Source organism: Manis javanica, chromosome 18, assembly GCF_040802235.1.
Source record: "Manis javanica isolate MJ-LG chromosome 18, MJ_LKY, whole genome shotgun sequence".
Classification (NCBI taxonomy): domain Eukaryota; kingdom Metazoa; phylum Chordata; class Mammalia; order Pholidota; family Manidae; genus Manis; species Manis javanica.
This window is the reverse complement of record NC_133173.1, coordinates 23,316,900-23,338,612: the sequence shown is the minus strand read 5'-3', so window position 1 is coordinate 23,338,612 and position 21,713 is coordinate 23,316,900. Positions and strand designations below refer to the sequence as shown.

General features: G+C 45.7%; 1 protein-coding gene across 2 annotated transcripts in view; it reads left to right on the top strand.

Annotated features, from left to right (window-relative positions):
* The window catches only part of CYFIP1 (cytoplasmic FMR1 interacting protein 1), a 97,937-nt gene that overhangs the window by 6,395 nt on the left and 69,829 nt on the right, over positions 1 to 21,713 (top strand). For both annotated transcript variants that reach the window (XR_012127078.1, XM_017660242.3), the window contains exons 2-4: positions 20,074 to 20,196; positions 20,272 to 20,361; positions 21,440 to 21,517. Coding sequence is in view for 1 of the 2 variants with exons in the window: in XM_017660242.3 (XP_017515731.1) it covers positions 20,080 to 20,196; positions 20,272 to 20,361; positions 21,440 to 21,517 (285 nt within the window). In the remaining variant the exon portion in view is untranslated. The remainder of the gene's footprint in view (positions 1 to 20,073; positions 20,197 to 20,271; positions 20,362 to 21,439; positions 21,518 to 21,713) is intronic.

Below are 21,713 nucleotides of genomic sequence, written 5' to 3'. Positions count from 1 at the left end.
GGGAAGAGCTGCTGCTGCTGCTTAAGTCCAGAGGCAGTCTGGAGGCAGAATTCCTTTGCCTGGAATTTTTCTTGGTCTGTTTTCTCTTAAAGCCTTCAGCTGATTAGAAGAGGCCCATCCACAGCAGAGACTGTAGTCTACTGATTTAAATGTTAATCACATCCAAAAAAATACTTTCATAGTAACATCTAGACTGTTATTTGACGGAAAACTGGATCATATCATTGCATAGCCAAGTTGACAATAAAACTAGCTGTCACGGGATAATTTTTATTTTGTGTTTTAATATTGCATTTTAGATAACTGTCTTTCTAACAGATTGGCTGTGTGTATAAGGCAAACCCCATACAAAGGGAGGGCACTGCAAGGGGCCTTGCCCTCTGAAACCATCAGCCGAGCAAGGGGAGAATCAGCACTGCCTATCCTCCCCCACCAGGAAAAGGGAGCACATCTTGCACATGCATCACTACATCACTGTCAGACTTGTACAGGAGCTGAGAGAGGTGTGACCCTCTCAGCATCCACATATGCCTTTATATGCACCAGAGGTGAACAGAGTGGGGTGAGCCCAGCCAGGACTGGGGTAGCTGCCGCAGGAGATATGCCTTCCTGCCCTGCCCATGTGTGTGCCCCTGTGCTGAGTTTGCTGAGGGTCATTGTATTCCAGGAGCACATTTTGGCTTACCCTTAGGTTGTGTGGAATTGGTTAGGATTCTAGGGCTCTTGAGAAGATATTGGAGCCCTCAAATTGCCCTAACTCTGACTCAGGGTCAAGGCAGGAGGGAGATGTGCTGTATTATCAGACCTCTGAGGTATGACTCAGCCTGGGGGCGCCCCTCAGACTGCAGTAGGGTTGGCCCTGGCCCTGGGCACTGTCGGCCTATGGACCCCAGGAGGTGTGTGCAAAGACACAGCCCTGTGCTCACCCTTCCTGCAGACTGAGTGTGAAATTCTCAACTTCCCCCTGAATTTTCCTTTTTACATAGGTCAAGTACATTCCTGCAGAGTTAGCCAAGATGGTATACTTGAAAGTCTGTTTAAAACTCTGTGGGCGTCAGGAGCTTTGTGATTTCATTTAGAGTGACTGGAAAGCATGCCCCACTGGCCAACCCCGTGAGCTCTCTCAGAAGATCCTGCAGGAGGGGACACACACACCTGAAGGCCAGGTCGCCTGTCTTACTTGGGCTCAGCTGAAGTGTGTCTGGGCCGTCTTCATGTTCCTGCAGAGCTCTCCAGGTCTCAGAACTGGTTGGTTGCCTGCTGATTTTAGCCCTGTGCTGGTTCACAGGCTTCGGCTGGTTCACCTGGCAGCTCCCTGCCTCCCTGTACTGCATCCCCTCCCACATGCCCAAGTTGATGCTTCCAGGTACCTCAGGTTGCCTGAAAAGTTTACATATACTTACTCAGTAAATAAGTTATGTTCAGTATATACATTAATAATAGGTAGTAGAGAGGATGCAGTGTTTCCCATGCCTCTTCATTGTGGCAGCCTTGTTCCAGCTGTTTCAGAGCTGCCTACATCTGTAGCCTAGAGCGAGGCCAGCTGTTAACTTTGGTGGGGGATGTGGCTGCCGGGGCTCCTGACTTCCTACATCCCCAGCATCTTTGCAGGAATGAAACCTGTCTAGGAGGCTTGAGCATTAGTCACTAGGATGCTCGTAACAAACAGAAACTTTCTCTCTCATAGTCCCAGAGTCTGGAAGTCCAAGATCAAAGTGTCGGCAGGGGTGTTTTCTCCTGAGGCCTCACTCCTTGACTTGTGGATGACCATCTTTCCTCTGTATCCTCACATGGCCTTACCTTTATGCCTGTGTCCTAATCTCTTCTTATAAGGGCACCAGCCATACTGAAGTAGAACCACTTTATTAACTTTGCACAGACCCATCTCTCAACCTGTCACAGTCTCAGGTTGTGGGGTGGTTAGGGCTTCAACATATGGATTAGGCTTGGGGTGGAGGGTACAATTCAGCCCATAACAGTTCATTTAGTTAGAACTCAGTGTTTCCACTAGCGCTCCACAGTCCCTGGGGCTGGGTCCTTGATGCAGAGCCCTCAGAGCTTGGGTTCCTGCTGCTCCTCTAGGATGCCAGTAAAGGACCAGATGTGTAGTTGTAAGAGTGACTTTATTCCTCATTCCTTTTTTAAATTTATTTTTATTTTATTTTGGTGTCATTAATATACAGTCACATGAGCCACATTGTGGTTACTAAACTCCCCCCATTATCGAGTCCCCACTACATACCCCATTACAGTCACTGTCCATCAGCGTAGTAAGATGCTGCAGAATCCCTACTCGTCTTCTCTGTGTTGTACAGCCCTCCCCGTGCCCCACCCTACATTATGTGTGCTAATCATAATGCCCCTTTTCCCCTTATCCCTCCCTTCCCACCCCTCCTGCCCAGTCCCTTTCCCTTTGGTAACCATTAGTCCATTCTTGGGTTCTGTGAGTCTACTGCTGTTCTGTTCCTTCAGTTTTTCTTTGTTCTTATACTCCACAGATGAGTGAAATCATTTGGTACTTGTCTTTCTCCGCCTGGCTTATTTCACTGAGATAACACCCTCTAGCTCCATCCATGTTGTTGCAAATGGTAGGATTTGTTTTCTTCTTATGGCTGAATAATATTCCGTTGTGTATATGTACCATTGCTTCTTTATCCATTCATCTACTGACGGACACTTAGGTTGCTTCCATTTCTTGGCTATTATAAATAGTGCTGTGATAAACATAGGTGTGCATAAGTCTTTTTGAAACTAGGCTGCTGCATTCTTGGGGCAAATTCCTAGGAGTGGAAGTCCTGGGTCAAATGGAATTTCTATTTTTAGTTTTTTGAGGAACCTCCATACTGCTTTCCACAATGGTTGAACTATTTTACATTCCCACCAGCAGTGTAGGAGGGTTCCCCTTTCTCTGCATACTCGCCAGCACTTGTTGTTCCTAGTCTTTTGGATGTTGTCCATCCTAACTGGTGTGAGGTGATATCTCGTTGTTTTAATTTGCATTTCCCTTATAATTAAGGATGTGGAGCATCTTTTTATATGCCTGTTGGCCATCTGAATTTCTTCTTTGGAAAAGTGTCTGTCCATATCCTCCACCCATTTTTTAATCGGGTTATTTGCTTTATGGGTGTTGAGGCGTGTGAATTCTTTATATATTTTGGATGTTAACCCCTTGTCAGATATGTATTCCTCATTCTTTTTTAGTAAAAAACACAGTTGGCCCAGTATTTACTTCCATCATGTCAAATGATTATAGGGTTCATACCCAACTGGAGACCACCAAAACAGTTCCTCAAAGTGTGGGCCGGTAGCTTTTGCCCAGAATTAAGGGCGTTGGATGTGGGCTGGGTGTTAAAAATGCAGATGCCCAGAGCACTCCAGCCCTGCTGCTGTGGGGTGAGGTTTGAGAGTCTGATTTGTGCTCGGCCTCTCTGGTGGTTCTACAGGGCAGCCAGCTGGTACCCTCGCTCTCTGGTGTCCTGGGCTGCTGGGCCAGAGGAGCCCACTCTCAGGCATTTATGGTTCTCGGAGTACAGTTTCATCTTGTCAGCTTTGTAGCAGCCTGAAAATGGCTGTTTGCAAGAAAACTTCATGCTTCTTGAAGACTTTTTAACTACCACAGGAAAAAAAGATATAGATAATTAAAACTAGACAGGACAGAACTTAAAACAGAGTTCTAGATTGGTGGGAGGGGCTGCCAGGCCACCTGCCCAGCCTCAGGAGCTCTGGTGTCTGCCGGTAGAGCCACTGACTGGTACCTCGGCACCTGCAGGGAAACTCGCAAGCTCATGTATATGTCCATTAAAGTGTTCCTTGTGGGCAATTCCAAGATGTACAGAGGCACAGAACACAGTGTTCCTGAACCCTGAGCAGTAGTCTGTGTTCTTCTGTAATCCGCTTCCACATGTGCTGCTGTGAAACAAACTCCAGATGCAGCATTTCATTTCGTTCATCAGCTCTTCAGTACAAATCTCCAAGAGAAAGTTCTCTTTAGAAACATGAATGGTGTTGGAGTTTTGCTGCTTTTTTCTGGGCTAGAAATGGAAATGGTTTTGCAGTGTTAAGATCTCTCACTATTTCCTACAAGAGAAATATCTGAGATCCTAAATATCTGGGAAGTGGAAAATTATTATGTAATTGAAGCTTATGAAAATTATGAAAATTTGGAGCTTTAGATATTTTATAAAAGCCCAGCACTTTGTGATGGTCTGAAGCATTCTGGATCTGGAACTAAAATGATCGTTCCTGGGACTGACTTGTGTGGAAAAGCATCTCTAAAAGCCCTGCCTGAGGATGTATGGTTTGTAGCCCACTTTGTGGGGACTGCTGCAGGTCCAGGAGTGTAGGACTCTCCCTCCTGGCAGATGCAGGGATTTCCAAGGCAGGTGCTCTGGTTGAAAAGTTGTATTTCCCTCTGTATTGGTGCAGGTGTAACCTGCCAAGAGTCAGAACTCTGAGGAACCGCTAAAGCACACTTCCAAGGGCTTCGGAAAAATCTGTTCTGAACATTTTAAATTCTTTTTCCCCATGTTCACAAAAATCCTTCAAGAAAATACTCCATTTTTCTCTTTTTAAATAATTTCAAACTTACAAACATTGCAAAAGTGAAAATAGTACAAAGAAGACACACACGGACAAAACTTTTTCCACCAATTTGAGGCCTTTTACCCCTAAACATATCAGTGTGTATTTCCTAAGAATAAGGATGTTCTTAGAGACTCACAGGACAGTTCCCAACTTCTGGCCCTTTATAGGAAAAAAAAATACAGAATTCCCTAGAGGCTTTCTTGCACATGTATGTATGCAAGGATTTTCCTCACTGTTCACTATAACAAAGCCTCTTTAAACAGCCTCTGAAGGCTGGGCATATAGCCTGAGGTACATTTGTTCAGTGGAAGAGTATACACCTGCCAAAACAGTGCTGCAGAGCAACATGTAACATGCTGATGCATCTTAGTGATACATAGCAGTGAAAAAAGTGAGACAATTACAGATAGCATGTTACCCCATTTATTAAAAACTGAATTTGAGAAGTGCCTTTTAAGATTACTTAAAGATAAGATGAAACTTGCAAAGAAGAACGCAGGGAATTGGTGCCGAGGTGGAGTTTGCTGTGGATCACAGACAGGCCCCCAGTTTTTGTATTCAGTGGGTCACTTGTCTTCATGGCATTATCAACCACAACTAAGTTGAGAGTGGGTCAGGATCTAAGAGCGGTTGTGCATCTGATGTCCAATAAATTGCTACCGTCAATCAGTTTATAAACTTTATGGGTCTCAGTATTACATTTAAGTTAGTTCTTTGCAGTTAACAGTTGGCTCAAAACTTTCTCAGATGCGCAATCATTTGACTTCTGATAGTGAGTGAGCCATTTGCTGAGATGGGGTTTGTGAATTCGAAACTGCCCTTCCCTGGGCTGGGGCTGCCAGAGATCTTCCTACTTGATAAGTGTACAAGTGAAAGGGGAAATTCCAAAGGGCAAAGGCAGTAAAGGTTGATAAGGTAAAAATTTAAAGCTGAAATTTCAAAGAAAAAAGTAAGTGACATAGAAAGGCAAGTAGCCTGACTTGGGAAAAATATTTGCAGCAATTTTTACAACACGTTGAATGTCCTTAATATCAGTAGTGTATCGAGTACCTATCTCCATCAAAGAGGGAAACACTGAGATTTCAAAGGACAGAGTAACAGGAAAACAAAGTAAACTGGCAAGTCACGCACACACACACAGGCAATGGGTTACTATGTAGAAGTGTGTTCAGCCTTAGAATAAAATGAATGCAAAGAATATTTAGATGTGACTCCATTCATTAAGCTGTAAGAATGAAGGTGATCCTTGATGGTAAGACTACGTGCTTGTGTCCGTGTGGCCTTATGGGAGGGCACCTTACCCTATTCTACCTGCAGCTTTTTAAAAAATTGAGATATAATTGGCATATAACATTATATTACTTTCATGTGTGCAACATGATGATTCAGTATATATACATACTGTGAAATAATCTCCACAATAAGTCTAGCCAACATGATTACCACAGTTCCAATTATTTTCTTGTGATGTGAACTTTAAAGATCTATGCAAAACAGTATTTTTAATTATTATTTTTAGGTTTTTATTAAGGGATCATAGATACACATACTTATGAAGGTTTCACCTGAGCAACATTGTGGTTACTACATTGCAGTCACTGTCCATCAGTGTCAGATGCCACAGAGTCACTACCTCTCAGTGCTACACCATCTTCCCCATGACCCCCCGCACATCATGTGTGCCAATCAAAATGCCCCTCGGTCACCTTCTCCCTCCCTCCCCACCTGCCCTTCCCTACCCCCACTCCTTTAGTAACTGCTAGTCCTTTCTTGGAGGCTGTGAGTCTGCTGCCGTTTTGTTTCTTCAGTTTTTCTTTGTTGTTATACTCTACAAATGATGGAAATCATTTGGTACTTGTACTTCTCTGCTTGGCTTATTTCACTGAACATAATACCCTCGATCTCCATCCATGTTGTTGGAAATGGTAGGATTTGATTTCTTCTTAAGGCTGAATAATATTCCATTGTGTGTATGGACCACTGCTTCTTTATCCCCTCATCTACTGATGGACACATAGGTTGCTTCCATATCTTGGCTATTGTAAATAGTGCTACAGTAAACATTAGGGGTGCATATATCTTTTTGAAACTGGGCTCCTGCTTTCTTAGGGTAAATTCCTAGGAGTGGAATTCCTGGGTCAATTGGTATTTCTGTTTTTAGCTTTTTGAAGAACTTCCATGTTGCTTTCCACAGTCGTTGAACTAATTTACATTCCCACCATCAGTGTAGGAGGGTTCTCCTTTCTCTGCATTCTCACCAGCACTTGTTGTTCCTACTCTTTTGGATGTTGTCCATCCTAACTGGAGTGAGGTGATATCTCATTGTGGTTTTAATTTGCATTTCCCTGATGATTAGTGATGTGAAGCATCTTTTCATGTGCCTGTTGGCCATCTGAATTTCTTCTTTGCAGAAGTGTCTGTTCAGATCCTCCACCTATTTTTAAAATCAGGTTATTTGCTTTTTGGGTCTTGAGGTGTGTCAGTTCTTTATATATTTTAGATGTTAACCCCTTATCAGATCTGTCATCTATGAATATATTCTCCCATACTGTAGGATGCCTTTTTGTTCTACTGATGATGTCCTTTGCTGCACAGAAGCTTTTTAGTTTGATGTTGTCCCGTTTGTTCATTTTTGCATTTGTTTTCCTTGCCCAAGGAGATGTGTTCAGAAAAAAGTTGCTCATATTTATATTCAAGAGATTTTTGCCTATGTTTTCCTCTAAAAATTTTATGGTTTCATGAATTACATTCAGGTCTTTGATCCATTTTGAGTTTACTTTTGTGTATGGAGTTAAACAGTAATCCAGTTTCATTTCCTTACATGTAGCTGTCCAGTTTTGCCAACACCAGCTGTTGAAGAGGCTATCATTTCTCCATTGTATGTCCATGGCTCCTTTATTGTATATTAATTGACCATGTATGATTGTGTCTACATCAGGGCTCTCTAGTCTGTTCCATTGGTCTATGGGTCTGTTCTTGTGCCAGTACCAAATTGTCTTGATTACTGTGGCTTTGTAGTGGAGCTTGAAGTTGGGGAGTGTAATTCCCCTGCTTTATTCTTCCTTCTCAGGATTGCTTTGGCTATTCAGGGTCTTTTGTGATTACATATAAATTTTATATCTATTTGTTCTAGTTCATTGAAGAATGCTATGGATATTTTGATAGGTTCCACTATGTTGAATTATAAAAGTGGGGAGAGTGGGCATCCTTGTCTTGTTCCTGATCTTAGAGGAATAGATTTCAGATTTTTGCTGTTAAGTATGATGTTGGCTGTGGGTTTGTCATATATGACCTTTATTATGTTGAGATACTTGCCCTCTACAGCCATTTTGTTGAGTATTTTTATCATGAATGGTTGTTGAATTTTGTTGAATGCTTTTTCAGCATCTATGGAGATGACCATGTGATTTTTGTCCTTGTATTTGTGGATGTGGTACATGATGTTGATGGATTTCGAATATTGTGCCATCCTTCTATCCATGGAATAAATCCCACTTGATCATGGTGGATGATCTTTTTGATGTATTCTTGAGTTTGGTTTGCTAATACTTTGTTGAATATTTTTGCATCTATGTTCATGAGGGACATTGGTCTGTACTTTTCTTTTTTTGTGGTGTCTTTGCCTGGTTTTGGTATTAGAGTTATGCTGGCCTCATAGAATGCATTTTGAAGTATTCCGTACTCTTCTACTTTTTGGAAAACTTTAAGGAGGATGGGTATTAGGTCTTCACTAAATGTTTGAGAAAATTCAGCAGTGAAGCCATCTAGTCCAAGTGTTTTGTTCTCAAGTAGTTTTTTGATTACCAATTCAATTTCATTTTTGGGAATTGGTCTGTTCAGATTTTCTTTTTCTTCCTGAGTCAGTCTTGGAAAGTTATATTTTTCTTCAAAATTGTCCATTTCTTCTAGGTTACCCAATTTGTTAGCATATAATTTTTCATAGAATTCTCTAATAATTCTTTGTATTTCTGTGGTGTCTGTAGTGATTTTTCCTTTCTCATTTCTGATTCTGTTCATGTGTTTAGACTCTCTTTTTTTCTTGATAAGTGGCTAGGGTTTATCTATTTTGTTTATTTTCTCAAAGAACCAGCCTCTGCTTTCATTGATTCTATTTTTTATTCTCCATTTTATTTATTTTGCTATGATCTTTATTATGGCCCTCCTTTTACTGAGTTTGGGCCTCATTTGTTCTTTCTCTGGTTTCATTAATTGTGAATTTAGACTGTTCATTTGGGATTGTTCTTTCCTGAGGTAAGCCTGCATTGCAATATACATTCCTCTTAGAACTGCCTTCACTGTGTCCCACAGATTTTTGAGGTGTTGAGTTGTTATTTTCATTTGTCTCCATTTATTGCTTGATTTCTGTTTTTATTTGGTCATTGATCCATTGATTGTTTAGGAGCATGTTGTTAAGCCTCTGTGTGTTTGTGCACTTTTATGTTTTCTTTGCACAATTTTTTTCTAGTTGCATACTTCTATGGTCTGAGATGTTGGTTGGTACAATTTCAGTCCTTCTGAATTTACTGAGATTTATTCTGGCCTAGAATATGATCTGTTTTGGAAAATGTCCCATGTGCACTTGAGAAGAATGTGTATCCTGCTGCTTTTGGGTGGAGTGTTCTGTAGATATGTTTGGTCCATCTGTTGTAATGTGTTGTTCAGTGCCTCTGCCTCTTATTTTCTGTCTGGTTGATCTGTCCTTTGGAGTGAGTGGAGTGTTGAAGTCTCCTAAAATGAATGCATTCCATTCTATATCCCCCTTTAATTCTGTTAGTATTTGTTTCACATAATTAGGTGCTCCTGTGTTGGGTGTATAAATATTTATAATGGTTATATCCTCTTGTTGGACTGACCCCTTTATCATATAATGCCCTTCTTTGTCTCTTGTTACTTTCTTTGTTTTGAAGTCTATTTTGTCTGATACAAGTACTGCAACACCTGCTTTTTTGTCCCTATTGTTTGCATGAAATATCTTTTTCCATCCCTTTACTTTTATTCTGTTTATGTCTTTGAGTTTGAAGTGAATCTCTTGTAGGCAGCATATAAATGCATCTTGTTTTTTTTTTTATCTATTCTATAACTCTATGTCCTTTGATTAGTGCATTTAGTCCTTTTACATTTAAGGTGATTATCGATAGGTATATGCTTACTGTCATTGCAGGCTTTAGATTTGTGGTTACCAAAGGTTCAGGGGTAGCTTCTTTACTATCTAATAGTCTAACTTCACTCCCTTAGTATGCTAATTCAAACACAACCTAAAGGTTCTTTTTGTTTTCTCCCTTCTTTCTCTTTCCCCTCTATTCTTTATATGTTAGGTGTCATATTCTGTGCTCTTTGTGTATCCCTTGACTGACTTTGTGGGTAGTTGATTTATTTTTGCATTTGCTTCATAATTAATTGTTCTACTTCCTTTACTGTGGTTTTATTTTCTCTGGTGATAGCTTTTTAGCCTTTGGATCGCTTTCATCTAAGGCAGTCCCTCCAAAATACACTGTAGAGATGGTTTGTGGGAGGTAAATTCCCTCAACTTTTGTTTATCTGGAAGTTGTTTATTCCCTCCTTCAAATTTAAATGATAATCTTGCCAAGTAGAGTATTCTTGGTTAGAGGCCCTTCTGTTTCATGCCACTCCCTTCTGGCCTGTAAAGTTTCTGTTGAGAAGTCTTATGATAGCCTGATGGGTTTTCCTTTGTATGTGATCTTCTTTCTCTCTCTGGCTGCTTTTAATAATCTTTCCTTGTCCTTGATCTTTGCCATTTTAATTATTCTATGTCTTGGTGTTGTCCTCCTTGGATCCCTTATGTTGGGAGATCTGTGCACTTCCATGACCTGAGAGACTATTTCCTTACCCAGATTGGGAAGTTTTCAGCAATTATTTCCTCAAAGACACTTTCTATCCCTTTCTCTCTCATATTCTTCTTCAGGTACCTCTGTAAGATGAATACTGTTCCATTTGGATTGGTCACACAAAATATTCTTTCATTCCCAGAGATCCTTTTTCCTCTCTGTGTCTCAGCTTCTTTGTGTGTCTGTTCTCTAATTTCTATTTCATATACCATCTCCTCTACCTCATGTGATCTGCTTTTAAATTCATCCATTGTGTATTTCATTTCGGATGCTGTGTTTTTCAAAGTTTCTCTTTCTTGAATTCCTTCCCGATGTATTGAATATTTTTCTGTAGCTCTGTGAGCATGTTGATTTTATTTTGAAATCTTTTTCAGGGAGATTGGTGATTTCGGTTTCACTTGGCCCTCTTTCTGGTGTTTGTGGGATTTTGGTTTGTATTAGATTATTTTGACATTTCATATTTGTAATGAATAATACAGAATAATAGCTTTGTGTATGTCGTGCCCTCTAGTGGCCAGAAGCTCTACTCTCTGGTGCTGCCCAGCCCCTGGAGCAATGGCAGGGGTTGCAGGTGAGCAGCATTGGTGTCTGCCAGGAGGAAAGAGCTTTTTCCTGCTTCTCAGCTGCAGTGCTGCCTCCACTGCCAGGGCCAGTTGACCTGAAGTGCAGGGAGGAGCCTCTATGCTACTCCCCTTTAGCTGCCATAGGTGGGGCCACCCTCTGGCTGACCTGGTGCAATGATGGGGGCAGCAGGTTTGTGAGCTGGTGCTGGCCAGCTGGAAGGAGCAGCAGGCTTTATATTGTGTTGGAGTCCTTCGGGCTGCTTGGTCAGCCAGGGGGATGGAGTGCCTGAAGCTCCCCAAAGTTCCCAACCTGCTGAGCTCAGTGCGCTGGGACAATTTTGTCCACCTGTCCTTTCTCCTGAGCAGCAAGCTCTGTGTAATCCTTGTTGCTTTAGCAGCCCTCTCACTGTTGGGAAGTCTCATAGTGCCCACCTTTCTTTTGTCCCAGAGCAGGTAGTTGTGGGTACCTGTTTTCCACAAATGGCTGGAGTCTCAGTCTCTCTCAGTATTCCACCTGTCTTAGCTTTCTATCCCCACTAATCTCCAGAGCACCATGTAATATAGGTTCATGCTCCCAGAGCAGATCTCCAGGGCTGGGTGTTCAGCAGTCCTCGGCCTCCACCCTCTCCCTGCACCTTTTCTCTTCCTCCTACCCATGAGCTGAGGTTGGGGAGTGCTTGGGTCCCGCCAGATTGCAGCTTTACTATTTCACCCTTTTCTATGAGGTCTTCTCTTTTCCCCAGATGTAGGCAGTCTGTCGCAGTCTTCTTTCCTGTTGCTCTTTTAGGATTAGTTGTGTTTGATATATTTTCATATTATATGTGGTTTTGGGTGGAGGTTTCTGTCTTCTCATGTCACATCTTTAAGCCCCTCCCAAACAGTATTATTACCTGAAGTCACCATGCTGTACATAACATCCCCAGGATGTATTTATTTTATAACTGGAGATTTGTGTCTTTTGACTCTCTTCACCCATTTCATGTACCACCTACCTCTCTATTCTGGCAACCACCCATTCTCTTTATCCGTGAGTTGGGGTTTTTTGTCTTTTTTGTTTCACACATAAGTGAGGTCATACAGTATTTGTCTTTATCTGATTTATTTCACATAGCATAGTGCCCTCAGTGGTTATACATGTTGTCACAAATGGCAGGATTTCCTTCCTTTTTATAGCTGAGTAGTACTTGATTGTATATATGTACCACATCTTTATCTACTTAGGTTGTTTGTGTTGTGGCTGTTGTGAATAATGCTGCAATGAACATCAGGTGCAGGTATATTTTGAGTTGGTGATTTTGTTTCCTTTGGATAAAAATCCAGAATTGGGATTGCTGGATCATTACCTGCAGCTTCAGAGTCAGTACTTTAATTTAAGAGTCCACTCCTGGGATGCAATGCCAGGAAAGTCATCCAAAAGCACATACTGACTGCACTTTTCTGTCCAGAGAAGGTCATCTTAGGCTTTTCTCTAGGAGCTAGTGTGGGTAAAATTGTAACATTTCCAGAACATCTCACCTGGCTTTATTTAGTGCATCTGCATATCAATAGGCATTCAGAGGTGGAATAATTTATCTCCTAGTGCGCGAGTCCCTCCCCTGGTTCCTCATTGACTGAGTACTACAGGGTTCACAGTCTTCCCTGGATGTCGCCTAAGCCCGTTATATCTTTCCTTTACATTTGTCTTATTCTTATTGGTAGGTTTAAAAAAAACTCAAACAGGTATTGCCAGGCCCTTATCAATTCCCCCACCCCCACTCTCAGTCTGAGCAGGAAAGCCCCGGGTAAAATACCTCTAAAATGGAAATCAGTCAGAGGGAGAAATAAAGTTTAAACCTTGTTTGTTGCTTATAAACTGCAGTCTGGGGCCGTCTCTCTCCTGCTCTGGCAGGATCAAGCGAGACCTCCCCCTCACCTCTCAGGTTCATATAAGCCCTCGGTCGCCCAGGTAATTACCCACTGATTCAGAGATGAACTACTGTTCTCCACCCCTGAGGAACACCTGTTCATATGGAGATGCACTAAAGCCAGGCGAGAGATTTAGGAATATTACAATTTTACCCACAAAAACTTATTTGAGGCTGAGGGGGTGACACTGTAACATCAGGGAGAAGGAAGGTTGGCAGCTGCGGGAGCGGGAGGCATGCTGGTGTGCACTGCCCACCCAGCCTGGTACTGGGAGCACCTGCCTGTCGCCTGCTTGTGGCCACCGGACCCCACCGAGGGCCCCCTAATGCCCAGTGGCAGTGGCCATCTGAGGTGCGTGGGCCACCATCTCGGGTCCCGCCTGGTCACTCAGAGGCTGCAGGTCTGGGTGAGGAATGAAGGGGGGGGCGCCCCCAGCTTGCTGGCTTCGGAGCTGTGCTACAGCAGTGAGCAGGCTGCCCGCCCCGTGCAGTGAGATTTGTGCATTCCCCAGTTGTGGTCCCGTGTCACAGTGGGAGAGAGGAGTCAGCACAGGGCTGCCCTGCGCAGAGCTGAGCCTGGGTTCTGGGTGTGTCTCCTCCAGGTGGAGTTAGAAAGGCCCCAGGCCCTGGGCATGTCTCAGCCGGGGACAGGGGGTGCAGTGGTGGAGTGCCTGTATCTTGCCGGGTGTCCCAGCACAGCTTTCCCTCGCTTTGCCTGCACCTCTCCAGGTATTCAGGGCGAGTCTAGAGACTTGCCCCAGACACAGGCCAAGCGAGGTTGGAAACAGCAGGATCGTTGCACACTGGGACGTGCTCCCCAGCTCAGACTGCAGCCGGCTCCAGCCGCCACTGGGGAAATGCTGAGTGGCTACCCAGAGCACAGGTGTACCCTGAACCAAGGGCTCCCCACAATTGACTCGAGGATACTCTAGCAGTCACTGGTAGAGCAGCAGAGTACATTCAGTATACTCTTCCTTGAAATCTTTATGTTAAAAACTCTTCAATTTATGAAATAAATTAGTTGGTGGCCTGTTAAAATGGTGGTTTTGTAACTTGACCAGCTAAAGGACTTGAAAATAAACTTGAGGTTGGAGAATGCTGCCAACAGAAATTCAGTCACAGAAGAAAGCCTGCCTATGTGCTGCTTGAGGTGGGTTCTTCCCCAGGGGAGCAGGCCTTGAACACCAGACACTTGGATGCCAGTGCTCTGTGACCCAGGTCGGAGTGGCTGCTGGCCTTTGTTTTGCCCTTGGCAGACCACTTTTTCTGCATGCAGCACATGTTGTTTCATGATTAGAGAAACACCAGCGGGCAGGAGAGTTCAGCAGCCACTAGCACAGTGCGACTCTGGCGACTCTGCTCTGCTCACTCTTGGCTCTGTTACTTTGCTTGGGCTGCCGGACAAATACCACAGACCACGTGGCCTGAGCAACAGAAATGTCTTGTCTCCCACTTCTGGGGCTGGAAGTCTGAGATCGAGGTGCCGTCAGAGTGACTCCCTCTGGGGACTCTCCTAGGCTGTCAGATGGCTGCCTATTTGCTGCCCGTGTGGTCTTCCCTCCAGGCCAGTGGCCCCGCACCACCTCTCTGTGACTAGACCCCACGCGGTGTGCATCTCTGAGCTGAGCCAGGAGCAGCAGAGATGTGAATGTGATGCAGCTGTCACACTGTGAACTCCCACCTGGCAGTGCCAGAAGACTTGGGCAGTGGTCATTTTAATCGTGCTGTTGGGCTTTTGCCTTGTGGAAGGTGCTTACAAAGTTGAGGCTCTGTCCCAAGGCCGGCCTGGGCTCCGTGGTAGCCAGGCAGACAAGGTGCCCCGTGGCATGTGGGTTTGTTGGGGGCCGGCAGCAGCATGGTCAGTGAGCAGGGAAGGGGACCAGAGGCCCTGCAGCAGGCGTCATGCTGAGAGGAAGGCCCAGGGCCCTCGGGTGAGACGGAGGGATGGGCAGGCTACCACAGCCAGGGGCTGCAGCGGGCACAGAGAGCATGAACTTCATTCCTAGAGCAGTGGGATGCCCCTGATGGGTCTAAGGTCTGCTGGTGGCACTTGGAGATGGAGAAAAGTAAGTTGGATTTAAAAGAGACCTTGAAGGTGGAATTGTGAGGTGTCAAAGATCAAGTGGAGACAGATTTAGGAGACTTGGATTCAGAGCTGACGATTCTGAGTTTCCCTGGCTGGGCTGCAGCAGAGGCCACACAGGTGAGTGTCTGTGGAAGACTCACAGGATGGAGACGTGGGGTCCCAGCCAGCAGCACAGTGAGTGTGCATGCACTTGTGCATGGCACTGCACGGCTACACACAGAGGGCAATTTGTGACTGAAAAACATGAAATATGAAAATGCGGCAAATGGGAGGAGTGGCAGCAAACGACAGCAGAGCCGCCTCCGCTCCTCCTCGTGAAGCTGAAAAGATGCTGTCAGAGAGGTTTGGTGGCTGGAGCATTTTAATGGAAGTTGGAAGAAAAGCAGCTTACAAATCAGCTTGTGCCGTGTTACCTGGTTTCTGATGGGGTGGGGGAGTTACAGATAGTATTTTCCCTTTTTCTTTTAATATATTTGCTGAGTTATCTACAATAAATACCGCTTTTTTTCTCCTGATTTTATGGTGGTAAAATATACTTAACATAAAATTTGCCACTTGAACTGTTTTTAGGTGTACAGTTGAGGAGCTTTCACGTTGTCATGTGACCATCACTACCACCCGTCTCCGGGCCGGGGCTCTGCCCCCCTTTAACACTGACTCTTCGTTCCCCTCCCCCAGCCCCCATGCTCCTTTCTGTCTCTGTGAATTTGATGAGTCTCAGTACCTCCTGTAGGTGGAATCAGGCAGTTCCTGTCCTGTGACTGGCTCATTTCACTCTGCATAATGTCCCTAGGGCTTGTCTATGTTGTAGCCTGTCCGAATTTCCTTGCTTTTTAGGGCTGAATAATATTTCATTGTGTCTATGGCGATTTTTATACAAAGAAAAATGCCCTTAAACACTGATTTGAGATGAATCAAGCATTTGATATTTTTTCTTGGATGTGACGTAGTGTGTCATTGAGCCTCTCTGGAACCTTCCTGCCCTCCCTCCTACCCCACTTTGGGTGGTCTGGGCCTCTTCTGGGCAGAGGTGGGGGTGGAGGGAGGGTCCTGTTGGTGCTCGGCAGAGGTGAAGGTGCCTGGTCACGTGGTGGGCCTGACCTGTTTTCTCACTGACCAATTGCGGGTATGGAGGGACTCCAGGAGCTCCCCCATTTCCCCCAAGCCATCTCCTGGCAAGCCTGGGCTTGGGCTGAAGGAGGGGCCAGCAGTGGGACTCGACTGGGTCCACAGGGCCACGTTGTCCAGCAACCTGGCTCCTGGGAGGCCGTCAGTGTGGCGGCGCCCCGTGGGGACACTGTGGGGTCCCCGCAGTGGCTCTGCAAGACAGGGGCCAGGGCGAGGATGTGCCCTGCCACGTGTGCCCTGCTGTCCTGGGCTTCTCCTGTGTGTGGGACAGGAAGTCAGGAGGATAGAAGGAAGTTGGTGATGAAAGGAAAAATGCTGTCTTCCTTGTTTTAGAAAATAACAGGTATTTTGAAAAATATCTGCATTTAAAATTCCTAGTGAGAAACTTGCGGAACAGATGTTCTGCTGCTGTCAGGAGGTGTGTTCTGGAAATGCCACTTGGGCCCAGTTAGTCCTGGGAGTCTTGTGTCCGTTTTCTGGCTGGTGTCCTGTCAGTGAGGGAGTGCGGCTGCCATTCCCAGGTACTCTGGGTCGCTTCTGCTTCTGTCCTGCCAGCATTTGCTGGAGTGGCGTGGAGCTGCTGTTGGGTGACCTTGAGCTCTGGTGTCTCCTGGGTGAATGACTTCCGCGTGGCACACCTCCTTATCCCCGGCAGCCCCTGTGCCCCGAGGCTTCTGCTTGTGCAGCTCCTCCCCCTGCCTTCTGACCATGCTGTGGCTCGTCTTCCTTTTTGCCGCCTACATCACTGCGTATGAAATGAGCTGCTTGTAGCCAGCATATAGTTGGATTAGGATTTTTTATCTTTGCTGACAACCCCTGTCTTTTAATTAGGATGTTTGTACTGTTTGTGATCACTTGTCATTATTGATTACATTTTAATTTAGGCCTGTCATTTTAATATTTGATTTCTGTTAGGCACCCCTGCCTACCCCCCCTTTTTGGCGTATAAATAATAGAAGTTTATTCCTCACAGTTCTCGAGGCTTCGATATCTGAGATGAGGGTGCCAGGGTGCCAGCATGGTCAGGCTCTGGTGAGCGCCCCTGATACTGAGGTTTATAATAAGGAAAATATATCTGGTCTTCATCTGCTTCTGACAGAGAGCTCCTAAAACCCTTGGAACTTCCTAACTCTTAAGGGTACTTAAAGGTGTGTTTGATAATCATGACAAACGCCTTTCAGCCACACCAGAGTTTATGCTAATGAAGTGACTTTCAGAAATTCCCTGTAGACTGGGGGCAGGTTTGCCAGGAGATCCCACAGGCTAAGGACACGTCCCCAAGACTGCCCCCTTTCCCACTTCAGATACCAGCAGGAGTCCAGATTGTCGGCCGTGCTTGACAGACTGGTTAGAAATCAGGGATGCCCACAACCCCCTCCTTGGACTTAATTAATTTGCTAGAACTCATTAGTAAGTAAAATGGTTTCCTGAGTTCTAGCAAACTCCCACTGGTGTGTGGAGTAGGGAAGGGGGGCAGTCTTGGAAACTGTGCCATTAACCTGTGGGATCTGATGTTATCCCAGGCAGATAGTGTCAGAATTGAGTTGAATTATAGGATGCTCTGCTGGTGTCCAAGAATTGCTTGATAGCATGGGGGAAACATGTCTGAACTGGTTACAGAATCAGGCTTCCTTTTCTGGGTTGCAGACAAAACCTTCTTACTGTGTCTTCACATGACAGAAAGAAGATCCCTCTTTTTTTTCATTGTGCTGTTTCCTTTTCCTGCCCTCTTTTGAGTTATTTGAGTATTTTTTAGTATTATTTTTTTACTTACTCCATACAATATTTTTATAAGTTCTGTTGCTTCATATACTTTTTTTTTAGTGGTTGCTCTGGGGATTGCTAAGAACATGCCTAACTTTTAAGTCTACTTACAGTCGGTATTTCACTCCTTGAAGTGAAATGTAAAATCTTACACCACATGGGTCCTTTTGTGATACAGCTCTCTGATATTTGTATTTATAGTCACTGAAAACCCCATCAGAAAATGTTTTAATTTTTGCTTTCAGCCACCATGCATCCTTTAAAGAGCTCCAGAGGAAACCATCTGTTCTGTTACTATTTACCCGGTCTGTTGCTTTTGCTTCTTTCATATCCCATATTTCCATCTGGCATCATTTCCCTTCTGTCTGAAGAGCTTCCATTAGCCTCTGTGAACCCTCTTAATTTCCTTTCATCTAAGAATGTCCTCACTACACCTTCTTCCCCAGAGGACGCTTTGCTTGGTGTAGGATTCTGGGTTGACACTTCCTTTCTTTCAGACCTGGAAGTGTCGCCCACTCCCTCTGGTCCCCCTGGCTTCTGGGCAGATGCCCATGGGCATGTGAGTGGCCGTCTTCTGGGTAATGAGCCAGTTTTCTCTGGCTCTTTTCCAGGTATTTTTCCTTTGTCTTTAGTTTATAGCACTTTGACTATAATGTGTCTGGATGTGGATTTCTTTAGGTTCTTCCTGTTTGGAGGCCATTGAGCTTCTTGAGTTCGTACATGAAAGTCTTCTGTCAGATGGGGCGAGCTTCCAGCCACTGTTTCCAGCTCTCGGCGCTGCCCACTTCCTGTCCTCCTCCTTCCCCTGTGGTGACACAGATGTCAGGCCATTTTTCTTGTTTTAAAGGTCCTTCAGGCTCTTCATTTTTTTCAATATTTTTTCTTTCTCTTGTTCAGATTAGATAATTCCTAAGGTTTGCTTACCTCTCAATTCAATGAATCATTTCCCGACTCTTGAGCTCCTGTACGGAGTTTCTAAAATTGCTCATCTTTTCCCTTAGGAGTAAGACATTCTGAGCAGTTTGGATTGCAGCTGGACATTTTAGATACTAGGAAATGAGACTCTGGGCCTGGCTTGGATCCTCGCAGAGTTCTGCTTCAATTCAGGCTGTGGTCCTGGCCTGCCTTGTGTGGGGTGTGATGAGTACAGTCCAGTCTCTGCACCTCTGCAGGGCAGCTGCCCCCGCCCCGAATGTACTGCCTGTGGTTCTGTGGGACCTGGCTGTGGGCTGAGGGACGGCATGGCAGGGTTAGATCTACGCACATGCAGCTTGGGGGTGGGTCCAGGATTCATGAGCAACTTTGTGGCTTCCTCTTCTGAGATCTTCCTCTCCACACTACCCCTAGTGCTTTCCAGCGCTGTTGGGTTCCCTTTTTGGATCTCCAGGCTTTGGTAAACTGCTGTGCTGCACATCTCTGCACTGCGCCTTGTGCGGGGCCTAGTGTTAGGAGGAACCTCTGGCCACTTCTTCCACTTGGCGCTCTTTCCCAGCCCGTCTGCTGCTCTCTCCTCAGAACACATGTAGCTGCCCTGCATGTCCTGTCTGGGGTTGGAGCTACTCCCTGTGTGCCTTCCAGGGTCAGAGCAGTGCTCAGGGCGAGGCAGGCTGGGGTGCACTGATCCTCCCCTCTGGGGCCAGCGCAGGTGTATGTGATGACATTCGCCTCCATTTCTGTCCTGTACACCAGCCAGCCTTGAGCTTTTAGTTCTCTGCTGAGAACTCCCTCCCTGTTTGACCTTGGCCTCTGGCCCTCACCTTAGTAGTCCCTGCAGGTGGCCTCTGGCATGTCTGGCTTTTTCCATCACCATCCCTGGCGTGTAATCCTGTTTGGGATGCATCTACATGCAGGGAAGCCCTGTTGCCCCCTCAGAGGTTGTGCTGGCCTCCGTGGGGCAGACCTGGGGTAGGAGGATATGGTGGCCCCAGATGGGAAGGGCAAGAAGTGACAGCATGTGTGGTGGCATGTAGGCCCTGCACTGTGACATTCTTGGAGGCCAGGAGAGGTGACATTGTGACTCCCCTGTCAGCAAGCCCTGAGAGAGACGCCAGACCCCGACACCGGCTATGGGACCTCGGCAATTCTTGGTGCCCTCAGGAGAGGGGTCAGGCAAAAGAGGGCCTGTTTCCCTGGCGCAGAGGGTTGTCAGCAGGCCCCCACCTTCCTCACAGCACTGGAGGCTTTGTGTTTCATTCTAGGCCAGGATGGCGGCCCAGGTGACGCTCGAGGATGCGCTGTCCAATGTCGACCTCCTGGAAGAGCTGCCTTTGCCTGACCAACAGCCCTGCATTGAGCCCCCACCGTCCTCGCTGCTGTACCAGGTGTGTGCTGGCAGCCGTGGGGCGCGCAGCCGGCGACACTGACCTCCCTGTGACCGTCTCTGTCTTCCTTTTCAGCCAAACTTCAACACTAACTTTGAAGACAGAAATGCATTTGTCACTGGCATCGCAAGATACATCGAACAAGCAACTGTCCACTCCAGCATGGTGATTGTCTGCCTCTCTTTGTTTTCCTTGGGGGATTTGCTAAATGGCAAATGCACACTTTTTTACTCTTACCCTGATAAGATATGAAGTGAGGAAGAAGAGACAAAGTAAATACAATGCTGTATGTTTTTTAAAAAGCCTTTGTTTTTATTATAAAAACTGTATGTGCAAGTTCTTTTTGAAAATTGAGCATCTAAGGCCCTGAGAAACCTTTGTTGGCATTTTGAGGGAGTCCGTTCTGTCCCCCTCTTTTATGTTGGTGCTCACGCACAACAGGTATGTGACTGAGACTGCATAAATTGCATTGTTATCATAATTATGTATTTTAATGATTTCATGGGCATTTTCACATGTCATTAATGGCGATCTAGTCCATTTTGTAAATGTCCACAATTTAAGATTTTTACTTGGATACTTACTTTTCCTTTTTTTCTTATAATAAAATAATGCTGTGATGAACATTTTTCTAAATACATCATTATTCCCTTTGGCTAGATTTGTAGATGTTACTGGGTCAAAAGTTGTGAACATTTGAAGATGATCAAATTGTAGTTGACAGTTTCAAGAGCATCTGTGCTATTTTTGCCAAAGGAAACAATGTGTGAGAAGACACGGATAGTAAGCAGTTTTCTTCCCGTGGATACGCTCTCCCAAATTTTAAGTGCTGTAGAAACACTAGTAGCTTCTCCTCCCCGCCACACTGGCACAGCGGAGCTGCCCATTGTCCTTGGTGAGCCAGGAGGGAGTGGGAGGGAGACCCTTTGTGCATTTGGGCCACGCTGGCCACCCACTGCCCTGTGTCCCTGGCTTCAGGTCTACATCGCCAGCAGGTGTTCAGGGTTAAGTGGAGCTGAAGTGTAACAGGAGGAGCTTTGGGCAGTCACTGTGGCCACCCTGCTGCACTGCAGCGCCACCAGCTCCTTAGTGTCTGTCCCCGGGCACACAGGTCCTGGTGCTTACCTGTCCCTGAAAGGGAGAGTCAGGATTGTTCGTGCCTCTAGATGTTAGCAATGTGGCCTCCTTTTCATAGTTGCTCTCCTGCTTGCTCTTGATATATGCTGTGCACATGCCCTTGCAGAACGAGATGCTGGAGGAAGGCCAGGAGTACGCGGTCATGCTGTACACCTGGAGGAGCTGCTCTCGGGCCATCCCGCAGGTAGCCTGCCCCGGCCAGGCCCACTCCATCCCCTCGGGCCCCAGCCTGGCTGCCCCGCCCACCCCACAAGTCCCTCCGGTCCTCCTCTCCCTTCCGGCCCTGCCCCCACCAGCTACACCAGCTCCCTGCCAACCCTGCAGGGTCTACTCCTCCCCTGATCTCCCCTCCCTGGGCTGGGAGTGCTGCCCCAGCCCCC